The sequence below is a fragment of the Crinia signifera genome, chromosome 19 (genome assembly GCF_055691185.1).
Source record: "Crinia signifera chromosome 19, ASM5569118v1, whole genome shotgun sequence".
NCBI classification, from domain to species: Eukaryota; Metazoa; Chordata; class Amphibia; order Anura; family Myobatrachidae; genus Crinia; species Crinia signifera.
The window spans coordinates 58223537-58235907 of record NC_139226.1 but is presented as its reverse complement, the minus strand read 5'-3'; the positions used below and the strand labels follow the sequence as shown (position 1 = coordinate 58235907).

General features: G+C 42.2%; 1 protein-coding gene and 1 long non-coding RNA gene across 2 annotated transcripts in view; one reads left to right on the top strand and one right to left on the bottom strand.

The window, feature by feature from the left end:
* The window catches only part of LOC146042577 (uncharacterized), a 39048-nt gene extending 29801 nt beyond the window's left edge, over nucleotides 1–9247 (top strand). The window contains exon 3 of the long non-coding RNA XR_014463925.1: nucleotides 8989–9247. This is a non-coding gene — a long non-coding RNA (uncharacterized LOC146042577). The remainder of the gene's footprint in view (nucleotides 1–8988) is intronic.
* Nucleotides 4454–12371, bottom strand: part of HSD17B14 (hydroxysteroid 17-beta dehydrogenase 14) — a 38743-nt gene continuing 30825 nt past the window's right edge. The window contains exons 8-9 of the mRNA XM_083162630.1: nucleotides 6970–7066; nucleotides 4454–5170 (exon numbers count right to left, since the gene is read on the bottom strand). Coding sequence (XP_083018756.1) covers nucleotides 5006–5170; nucleotides 6970–7066 — 262 coding nt within the window. The 3' untranslated portion in view covers nucleotides 4454–5005. The remainder of the gene's footprint in view (nucleotides 5171–6969; nucleotides 7067–12371) is intronic.

Sequence of the window (12371 nt, the reverse complement as noted above, 5' to 3'; positions counted from 1 at the left end):
AACTCCACTATAAAACAAGGTTAGATGACGAGATCAAGCGGCGGACATTGGGGGTTATCCAGACCTGATTGCTGCTCAGCTAAATTGCAGACCCCTGCTATCAGGTATAGGCCGCCCTGCTAGAGTGAAATCCCACCCTGCGCAAGTGTGCGAATTGCTTAGCAGGGCTTCTGAAAATTAGCGGAATCAGCGATTCCCTGCAAATCCATTTGCAAGACGATCATTATCTAATGATTTCTCCAGTGTGTGCAGTCCGTGCATAGCCTTGGACTCACTCATTGGTTGCGACAGAAGCAGTCAGATACGCTGCGTCCGGCCATTGATAAAAAAATAGTAGCAAGATTTTATCGCAGGATGGCCTTGTGCATGCGTGCTAGGAACCAAACGCATGCGCAGTCAACCAATATTTCATGCTATCAGGTCTGAATAACCCCCACTGATAGAAGTTCTCCAGTGGTTCCCAATCATAGGGGTGGTATTCAATCCGTGCCTATATTTCATCACAGGGAAATATCAGCATTCTCCTATTCAATGTTGTCGGTAACGACAGCATCGAAGGGTGTCAGATACGACTATTTTTTAAAGTCGGATCTGATTGTCGGAAATGGATTTGGATTGTCAAATTCACAGCTGTTTTTTGACAATCCGTGTCCGCATTCACCAATTCACAGACTTTCCGACACTCGACAGCCGGAACATTGAACCCCGACTGTCAAGTTACTGTCTGATTGGACGAAAATTAACGGAATCCCGGATTGAATACCCCCCCCCCCCCCCCCATGGCTTCCATTCAAAACCTTTTTCACGGTACCCCTAGGTTAAAAGTTTTTTATTCAGAAACTGTATAGTCATTAATTAAATTAAGTAAATTGAGCCTACCTGTCATTCTTAAGGTCAGACGTTTTTGTGGACATTTGTGCTTCTGATTGTCCACGTTTTTAGTTTGGCAGCCACCAGCACTTGTTTTGCCTATCACTTTAACCATAACTAATCTGACTTGGTCTTAGACCACCATCCCAAGGCACCAGTGCAAGAGTTTATGGCACCCCAGGGTGCATAGGCACACAGTTTGGGAACCACTGCATTAAGGGAATCATAATTAGATCATTATTGTGCTGACATTTGTTCCTCTTACATGTATATAACATTGGAAAGGAATGGCACTGGCATGGGTAGTAACAACAAATAATTGTCATCAGATAACCAACATGAGACAGCCTTTTTTGGCAACTACCTGCGGTAGCTAGTTGCAGGGCCCGATTACCAATGGGATCTGATGGAGCTGTAGCTTCAGGCCCACTCTCCAAACAGGTCAATTTGTAGCTGAGGGCCAGGGCTTTTCAACGAGCCCAGCCTCATTTTGCTAGCCCCCCGGGAACCGGAGATACCACCAGGCAAACCTGGAACGTGTCCCCATAGGATAACATGGGACCCGCTAATTCCGCCCCCCACCTGGTTCAAACGGCTGCCAGTTCCCCCTCCAGCATCAAAGAAGCTTGAGGTCGATCTCATTCAAACCTATATAGCTGGGTCTTCAATCTGATATTAGGCTGGTCCATATGGGTTAATTGGTTTCAGAGATATTAAATGTAAATGGGTCAGTTGGTTCTGAAGATATACAGTTGGCTAAAGGGGGGAGGGGGTTGTTTTCTGTCCCCCTCACACCAGAAAATGCAGGGACTAGGCTGGTGTAAAAGGGGCATGATCCTAAGAGATCCTAAATATTCCCGGGTAACTCCCTGCATTTTCTGGTGTGAAAGGGGTAGTGCCCCCTGCTCTCTGCCCGGCTGTCAATAATTTTTAATAGGCATTATGGAGTTTGGCATAATATGTAATTGACATTATGGTGTGTGGCTTAACATGTAATGGGCATTATGATTTAGATTTTTAATGCGCGCCTTCGGCACGCAATGCCCCTGTTTATGTAGCATGTTTGAGTTTTTGCTTAATCCATTTGGTATAGTGTGTATTTTGGCTCAATCCATGTGGCATAATGTGTAAGAGGCAAGTACAGTATAAGGGGGTTACTATTGTGTTGCATGATTTGTGTAAGGGGTATATGGTGTGGTAAACTTAGGTGACCACATAAAAGGTGCTGAAATGTTGTTTACCAAGTTTTGGCTTTCAGTATTTTTTTATGACTGGAATGCCGCCTCACCCCGCAAGTATATTAGGACATCAGCGTTTTCTTAATAAGTTTGGAGCCTTTTGTGGGCCGCCTACTTTCCTGCGACCGTATAGAATGGAATCACCCCAAGGAAGATAGATAGATGCATTAAACTGCACAAGCACTTTTCTTAATAAGTTTGGAGCCTTTTGTGGGCCGCCTACTTTTCTGCGACCGTATAGAATGGAATCACCCCTAAGGAGGTAACCCAGATTTGGGACACCGTAGTGCCGGGGAAGATAGTGTGTGTGTGTGTGTGTGTGTGTGTGTGTGTGTGTGTATATAAGTGACTTGAAAACAGTTAATAAACGGATCGTCATCAGATGGAGTAGTCATCTCCTTTATTTCTCCTGTTTTGTAAGTCCGAGTGCCGCACCTCTACCTTGGCTATATTATATGCCATTGCACTCTTTGGCTGGAGGGAGTGTGCACATATATCATCCGATTCTCTCAGTGTGGCGATACATGGTCGGCACTGCAGCCCAAAGTCTGCAGCCGCCGCTGGAAGGTAAGTATATCTGCAGCTTCTATTTTCCCGCTTTTCTGTGCCAGGCCCTTGCATATGCCAACCTCTTTGCCATTTTCCATCCTATACTAAACCCTTTGCATTTTTCCTATGCCAGCCCCCTGCCTTTTCCAGGCATATATAATTAGTTGAAAGTATTTACACAAATAGAGACACACCCATGAGCAGACCGCCCAACCAGAACACTGGTCACGCCCCCCACATTATTAGTTCCTGGCCACAACCCCTATTATTGCGCATAATAGGCCCTTGATCATTTTCAGCTCCAGGCCCATTTAGACCTTAATCTGGCAATGCCTGGTTGGCGGTGCTCCCAAAAAAGTTCAGTGTTAGAATTGAGAAAAGGGGAGGTTCAAGGAGTGACCGAGAAAGAACCAAAGAGTTTTGGGGCACGATTTATATAATATATATCTATAAATTTATATAAAGCGTGCCCCAAAGCCCCTTGGTTCTTCCTTGGTCATTCCTTGACCCCCTTTTCTCATTTGATCCTCTTACCTCTGTTACTACCCCACCCCCCCTCATCATTATATACCTGTACTTTTATATTGCCTTTTTGAAACAATTATTAATTCGAAGGTTATTATATGATATTTGCTTTCCTTCTACACAATAAAACACTGAACTAGTTCCAGCTTCACCTAATGGTATAAGAAGGGATTTTGAATTGCTGTAGATCAGCTTTTGTATTTTTATTATAGGTATCGATCACATACCGGTAGCTGCCAACATTTTACAATGATAATACTTTATTAATCCTGTGTCTTTTTCTGTGCACAGGGAGCACACACAGTATTGTCTGACAGATCATGGAACATGGGGGTTATTCTAGTTCACTCTTTAAATCTAATTCTCTCTGCACATTTTACATCTGCCCCCCCCCTGCAGTGCACATGGTTTTGTCCATCTAAGAAGGAATTTGTCAGAAAGAGTGAACTAGAATAACCCCCATGGTAACTCAAAGAGGCAAATGCAGGAGGGGGGGGGGGGGGGGGGGTTCTGGTTGCCTGGAAACCCCCTCCTCTTGGCAAGTGTCTTAAATTATTACAACAATAGCACTGGTATATAGTATGATCAATATAGCTACCACATCATGCAGTGTAAATGAAAGAGCAGAGCTGCTGCACATGCCCAGTGTATTTATTTATTTACAGTTTCTTATATAGCGCAGCAGATTCCGTTGCGCTTTACAATGGTAGGCAGTGATAAAACAAACTGGGTAACGACAGACAGACAGACTTGGAGGTTAGAGGGCCTGCAAGCTTACAATGTACCAGCTTCTTCTACCACATTTACTATTTGTGTGGATCTGAGCCCTCAAACATTGCACTGGACCAGAGGGCAGCTGCCAGGAGGAAGAGACAGGAGCCTTACCATGAAGTGGGAGATTGTGAGCTTAGAAAGTGCAGTACTGGTTCTATTATGTTTGTGTATTTATTTATTACATGTTTAACCTTTTCCTGACCACTTATCTTATTTAAATGTGTGAAACAGACAAATACTAATTTAAAATGTTCTGTATTTATTTGAACTTTATATTATATACGACAGTATGTTTGTCACAATGTCTCAATAAAAAAAATTGATAAAAAAAAAAGTGTGTGAAACAGTCTATACTAAAGACCATCTGTACTGTATGTGTATAAACATGCTGTTACCACTCCACCAGACTCCCATACTTAGTGCAATGCTTCTCTACAGTTATAATGACCGGAAAAGATTGAGAATATTTGGCAAGAATTGTATCCAACACATGGAAACACATAGAAAAAGAACACTTTTATTGTGTAGTCCGTAAATACGTACTGACATTTAATTAAAGTCTTTGAAACCTGGACCTGGAAATTAGAGATACTTGGCACCTACAGTATACTATAATAACTATGAGCATATCTTCCGCGTCTAAGGGTGGGTACACACCTGAATGATGTGCAATCAGGCCAATGGTCAACCTAAATTCAGTTTGGTCTGGACCATACCACTTTGCCCATACACACCAGGGAGAATGAATGAAAGATGGAACAATCATTGTTACTTCCTTTATTAATATGCACCAGGTCGCCTGCGATATTTTCTGGTTAGCCTTGCAGCACAGCCAACCGAAAAAATAGCATGTAACCAGCCGGGCAATATGTCATCCTGATTCATCCAGAAATGACATATCGTACTGACACTGTTAAGTGTGCCCACCCTACCTTTGGAGAAAACCTGGTTGAAACTTTCTTCAGATGCCTTTATATATTTTATAACAGAGGAAAATCTTGCAGCCACATCCACCCTGTGACATTCAAGGCACTGAAATGACATTACAGTCAGTGATAAATGCTGCTGTGTGTCTTCTGCTGGTTCTTATAGGCATAATTGAGTTCTGCTCCACCGGTTAGGAAAAGATCAATACCGGTACAGAATGTCCCTTCTGCTGCCAGGTACAAGGCGGCCTTGGCACACTCTTCGGCCGTGCCCATACGTCCCAGAAGCTAAGAACACAAAAGGAACATATGAGAAACGGATCTTGGGAACAAGTAGCAAACTGAAACCGAACTATAGTGGTGAACGTTAAACGCTATAGAATACTGCAAAAATATTGACGTTGCAAAAACCACGTATGCTGAGACAATTCCCATAAAGGAATCTACTGTATAATGGTAAAACGATGAAACATTGGTGGTATGAAGCTGTAGTTATACAGACTAGCTTGCATCGCATCAAGTACGTTTTGCAATGCAATGAGATGCAATCTAGAACAAAAAGTATGTGTGTGGGAGCGCGTATCTCATCGCACCCTGCAATTGAACCCTGTATGGCGCCTTAAGGTGCCCATACACGGTGTGATTATTGTATGGACTTTTAAGTTCAAAACGCATTGCATGTAGTTCAAATCGCACAGTTTTTCTGTGGGGCTTACAATGTATTTATTTATTAACAGTTTCTTATATAGCGCATACATATTCTGTAGCCCTTTACAGAGAATATTTGAACATTCACATCAGTCCCTGCCCCAGTGGAGCTTACAATCCATATTCCCTACCACATGCACACGAACACACATTCATTCTAGGGTTAATTTTGTTAGGAGCCAAATAACCTACCAGTAATTTTTTGGAATGTGGGAGGAAACCGGAGTACCCAGCGGAAACCCACGCAAGTATGGGGAGAATATACAAACTCCGCACAGTTATGGCCATAGTGGGAATCTAATGGCATTGTATAGAAAAATTGCATAGTATTGAAGTTCAACTTGTACAGCACCATTGTATAGTTCAAATCGCATCTACAATACATCGCACCGTGTATGGGCACCTTTACTCCCTCATCCATTTCATGTTCAATCTTCCCATTACACTGTGTGGTGTCCTTTCTGACAATGGGCATTATTCTGCTTCACTCTCAGAGGCAAATTCCTTCCCAAATGGACAAAACCATGTGCATTGTAGCGGGTGTGGTATGTGACTCCGACAGTCATTATCCCGACGTCGGGATTCCGACTGCCCGGAGTCAGACAGCATGGCGAGCGCAAAAAAGACCCTTGCGGGCACGGTGGCTCGCTATGGGAGCCACCTATTCAATTCTCCCTCTATGGGGGGCATGGACCCTCACGAGGGAAAATAGCGGGTGGCCGTCGGGAACCCGGCATTTTTGACAGTCGGGATCCCGACGTCGGGTAAATGACTGTCCGGATACCGACTGTCAGGAACCCGTCCGGCACCCCATTGTAGGTGGGGCAGATATAACATGTGCAGATAGAATTAGCTTTGGGTGGGGTTTTTCTTCAAAGTGAGATCTATATTGCAGTGTAGAAATAAAGCAGTCCGTATTTTCCCTGCACAGAAACAAAATAACTCACCCAAATCTATTCAGATCTGATCGCAGTACAAATTTGTTCTCAAAATGGGCATAACCATGTGCACTGCAGATTGGGCAGATGTAACATGTGCAGAGAGAGTTAGATTTATGTGAATTATTTTGATTCTGTGCAGGGTAAATACTGGTTTTCATTATTTTTACACTGCAATTTAGATTTCAGTATCAACACACCCCACCCAAATTTAACTCTCTCTATACGTTACATCTGCCCCCCTGCAGTGCACATGGTTTTTCCCATTTGAGAAGGAATTTGCCTCTAAGAGTGAACCAGAATAAGGCCCAGTCTTTGGTGAAGAGTCTGAAGCAGTAGTAAAGGACAGGGATGCACTCATTATTTGGTCTGTCATTGCCTGATATTTGCCGTGAATATATTTAACTTACACCACTGTATCTCTGCTATACTTTTTTTTACCTGAGCATCTTTACCTCCCAGGATCATGGCTTCAGGATTATCAGATTGGCTGGAGAGCTCCTCCCACAATGGTGTCCATATGTTTCCAGGAGAAATACTAAACAAATACAACAATATTATTATCTAATGTAAATTAATAATTGTATAAATGCCTTATCTAATCCTGACTCAGATAATGGTAATATCCTTCTCAAGTTTTTAAGTATGTTATCTGCACAGCAGCCTGGTCCATTAACGAGGTAACCGTAATCACAACCCTGCTCTGTTCTGTAAACAGGTAGAAATGATTTTTATTGGCAAGTTGTTGTTAATGGTTGTATAATAATTAACTGGCATGCACACTAATGCATTCTACTAATCTATATTAAAATAGATGTATGTGTGTGTGTGACTTGGTACACATATAGTTTACAATCTGGAAACATTACTGTGGGTGTAATGGTGAGTACACACGGTGAGATACTGTATGCCGTGCGATGCGAGTCCCGATGCGATCAGATTGTATCGGGACTCGCATAGCACGGCATGCATGCAGTGGCACAATTTTGACTATATAGTGCAGATCTGCACTATATAGTCAATGCAGCCAAGACTATCTGCCTTGCGATACGTGAACGACCGTTAAAACCCTTGCGATCTGCATGCGATGCCGACACGATGTTGACTATATCGTCAACATCGGAAGGCATATCTCACTGTGTGTACACACTATAAGACACCCCCTAGCACCACCATGGGCCCAAAAAGGGGTCTGGCCATTACACAAACTGGGTCAGGGTCCAGGAAGTAAGATATTGATTGGGGACATTGATTAGGTCCATATTATAAATTTACAGCCACTAATGTGTACACATGGTACAATCCAGCATGAGATTTTGACTATATAGTAAAAATCGCAAGCAGATTGCACAGGTTTTTTACCTTGCGATCCCAATGCCCGCTCCCGTGGCAGCACAAATCGAAACCCAGATAGACAGGGCAACACTGACTATATAGTACAAATCGAATGTAGATAGCATGCATTGTATGTAAATAGTACAGAGTTAGCAAAGATTGTATAGCAGGGAATCCTTATACCTCCAGGATTACAAAAAGGGGTCCAGCCACTACACAGGAGGTAAAATAAGGCAAAGTTGCATAACATAGAGAGGGTAGAGGACATTGATTGGGTACAGATTATATTCACAGCCGCTAACACCCGTAATCCTAACACCGCCGGGGGTACAAAAAGGGGTCCGGCCACTACAGAGTGGGTCAGGGATGCAAAATATGGTTGAGTTGCATAACATAAAGGGGTAGAGGACATAGGGTTTAAGAAAAAAAAAACTGGTCAGATCCGGGAGCCCACCACAGACAGGTGTATGCTGGTTACACCATGGGCACATGGGCATGGTGAGCAGTTAAGGGCATGGTACCTCAGCTAGTAACTACTACAGGTCGAGTATCCCGTATCCGAATATCCGTTTGCTAAAAACTCACTGGGGACATTTGTAACAGCATCACTGGGGACATGATATGTAACTGGCACTATATATGTGCAAGACAATGATTGCTTGGCATTCAAATTCAGTGCTGAGATAGTACACACATTTTGTTTCACGTTTTGAAACCTTGTTTTTTGAACAAATAAAATATATTTGTGTGTATTTTATGTGGTAATAAAATATATTTGTGTGTATATTATGTGTTTATACAGCATAAATGCAAGATACTTCAAAATACATCATTGAAATATTAAAATATATGGTCCCGAGCATTTTGGATAAGGGATACTCAACCTGTATAAACAATCACTATGAAATACAAATTATATTCAGCTATTTTCAGATAGGGACATAAATAGTAATTTACAGAAAACAACATAATTCCACATAAGGTTTCTATACTAGATCACAACACCTTATCTTTTACTAGCAATATTACAATGGCATCATTGTGATCCATGATTTCATGAGGTAAATCTTAATATTTCCCAAATCAACCCTATGCTGTAATATACCAGTCAATTACATTTTGCAGGATGGTAAATTCATGGACACAGTAGCCTGAGGCATACACTTGGAACCTTTTGGCTGGACTGATACCCTCTCTGCCTGGACTGATAGAGGACTGGGATACCGGTGCCCGGAGTCTCCTACACATTTGAACATCTAGTTCCTGGTCGGAGGGAAAGAAAAATTCTGCAGCCGCTTTGCCTAAGGACCTTGTTTTATATGCGATTTTTAATCATCAAATCTGTGAGTTTCCTGTATCTAATAAAAATCTTTGTTACCCCCTGGATACTGCACAATGATCGCTTTCTATTGATATACCCTTATTCCAATTCCCCACTCCAACGTGGGAGAAAGGTTACATCATTTCTTGTTGTTTTAGATATTTACCATCCTTGACCTACATCAGGATTGCTGTTTTCTAAACAAGATATGTATTTTTACATTTAATCACACAATTAGCGCTAAGTGGTGTCACCATTTCTTGTATATTTGTCACGGTTGTTGAGTGTTCATATTGACAGAACACTTGGTGTACCCTACTGGCTGCATAAATTGTAAGTGTCAGCGCTAGTCCTTGTACCTTAATCCCTTTTTGTGTCATTATTGTATACCTAATGTCATTGTACACCCTATACAATATAAATAAAACAGCACTGAATACTTTACATAGGAAAATCGGATCGCATTGCATTGGTCGGCCCTTACAATGGCCCATGCGATGCGATTTCCCTACTCAGAATAGCCCACTAAGCAAATAGCTTAGTGGGCGCTGAGATAATACACAAGTACCGATTTCAGCACTGAACAAAAACAGTCACTGGAAACCAGGATCAAATACCTTTAAAATGTCGTCGCCAATGTCACAGAATAGAAATTATAATATTAATATTGCAGAGTTGCCAACTCTTTTGCCCCCCTCTCATCTACAAAGCTATCAACCATTCCTTCCTCCATACATGTTCTACCTCATCAAACTCCAAACTCAACAAAGCCCCATCTCCCCACTGAGAACATCCCACTTCTGAATCCATGAAATCTCACGTTCAATCAGACTCCCCACCAGCCTACTAGGAATAAATTGCTCAGGAGAAAATGTATTTTATTTATACAGCGGCATCATATTGTTGGTAATATTAGTACTAATGTAGGTTGCTACAAGTCATATGATTTCTAGCAATATGAGCCCGTGGCCAGTGCAAAAATTTCACATGCAAATAAAATACGATTAATTTTATGGCAAGGTTGGTGGTTTGTAGTAGGATGAAAGAAGAACCGGTTCATTTGTAGCCATTTCGAGCAGCCGAGCAAAACATCTTAAGGGGCCTACACATGGGCGGATGGTGAAGCATTCAGTGGAGATCTTATTCTTTAAAATGGTACCTCATTTATAGATTTTGGTTAAGTATGAAGGGAGAAAAAGGGATTGTCATTTTCACAAGGGCCTAGTAGGTTTTATTTATTTTTTACTACATTTAAGACATACCTCAGGAGGAGCCCTTCCCCCCTTATAGAAGAGGGGTCCGGGTCTCTGTCATCTCGGGTGCCTGATACATCCTTCCCTGTCTGCTGTTGGGAGCAAATTAGCCTACCAGTATATTTTTAGAGTTTTGGAGGAAACCAGAGTACCTGGAGGAAACCCACGTAAGAACAGGGAGAATATACAAACTCCGCACAGTTAGGGCCAAGGTGGGAATCGAATCCATGACCTCAGTGCTGTGAGGCAGTAATGCTAACCACTACACCGTCCGTACTGCACCAAGCATATGTCACTGTTACGGCTTTATCAAGGTCATACATGATCAGAAGAGGTGCCTGCTCTGCCCTTCTGAGAGTACAGAGGATGCCCTGGCTGAAACCATTGCCAGACCTCTACCCAAACTTTATTATGGTACTTGACAATGCCTGATTCACTTTGCAGGCTTGAGACAGATGATATTGGAACAAATTAAACCACAGAGATTTAACCCTGCCCACCTTACTTTCACAGCATGAGGTTCCCAAAATGAAGATGACAACTCTGGTAAGTGGCATCTGTGAACTCACGTCAAGGCAATACACACTTCCGGTGGGAGCCGGCGCCACAAGTGGCAGTGGACATGTTTGTGCAGGGGAGCCCTACCTAGGTATCCATTATAACTTTGAATTTTTAAAACAAAGAAGGAACTTCGGGTCACAGTGACCCAGAACCGGAAGTACAGGTCGGACCACATGAGCTGGAGGCGTGGAACTTTAGTCACTAGATATACGGTTGTGGCAAGAACCCCTTCTGTATTCTGACTTCTCCCATCATGCCTGGGTCTAGGTATACCTGGAGGGGGGAATATAACAGTGTGGCGAGCGAAGCGAGCTTGCAAGGGTACAATCCAGCTGCAATAAATTAAATAACCTAAACCTACAAAATAGATGATGAAATAAAAACGCTGTGAGGGCAACTACAACTTCCATCTTCACATAATGTCACAACCTTGTCAAAGGATTGAAATGGATCTAGACACAACCATACATATACCCTATCAAGCTAAGCACTATTCTGGAATCCTGAGGAAGAGAAATCAGACATCTCAAAACATGTTAATTCAGAACTAGTGCCTATTCTATCTAGTAGAAAGGTTGGAAAGAAGGGGAGTGCATTTCAGGTTGTTCTGCAGATTGCCTTATACGGATCATACATTATACTGTGTGCACTGACACTGCATTTACCAACACCTGACTTCCAACCCCCTGTATATTTGTTACTGTGAAATAAAAACAGTTGAAAAGAAACCTTGATGAGCAGCTAACCACTTTAAACACTGAGTACAGTTATGCCACCCAATACCTAAAGAAACCTTGATGTGTTTACCTTTACGTTATATCGTGTGAGTTAGGTATGCCCCACACTACATCTATAGAAAATATTTTCAACTACACGTGGAGTGTGAACTGTAATACACATTATCATTTATTATCCCTGTATATGAGAACTACGAGGAGTAAAGCATTATAAGAAACTTCATCAAAAAGGAAGACATATACAACTCGGGATAATCCATATACGGGATGTATTTTTTCTTTATCTTCTCCATGTGTTACACTTCACCACTAGACACCATTTCCGGTAAACCAAAGAGGGGCGCGTCCAGCAGGATCCAATACCTGAGGATGCAGGTTGGATCACTACTGCAGCAGGAGGCATCTGCTTGTAATACATGCCTGCTGCTGCATTGCCATACCGTGCTAGCACTGTTCCTTCCTAGGAAGCAGCAACGACAGCAACTCCAACCACATGTGAATCAGGCCCACTGTTATTTCATGCTATTATTATAATTTTATTAATAAGGCGCCACAAGTGTTTTGCAGCGCCGTACAAAGAACAGTACCAGGAGACAAAACTTAGCATTACAGTAAGTAAATAATAAAATAGAGTAC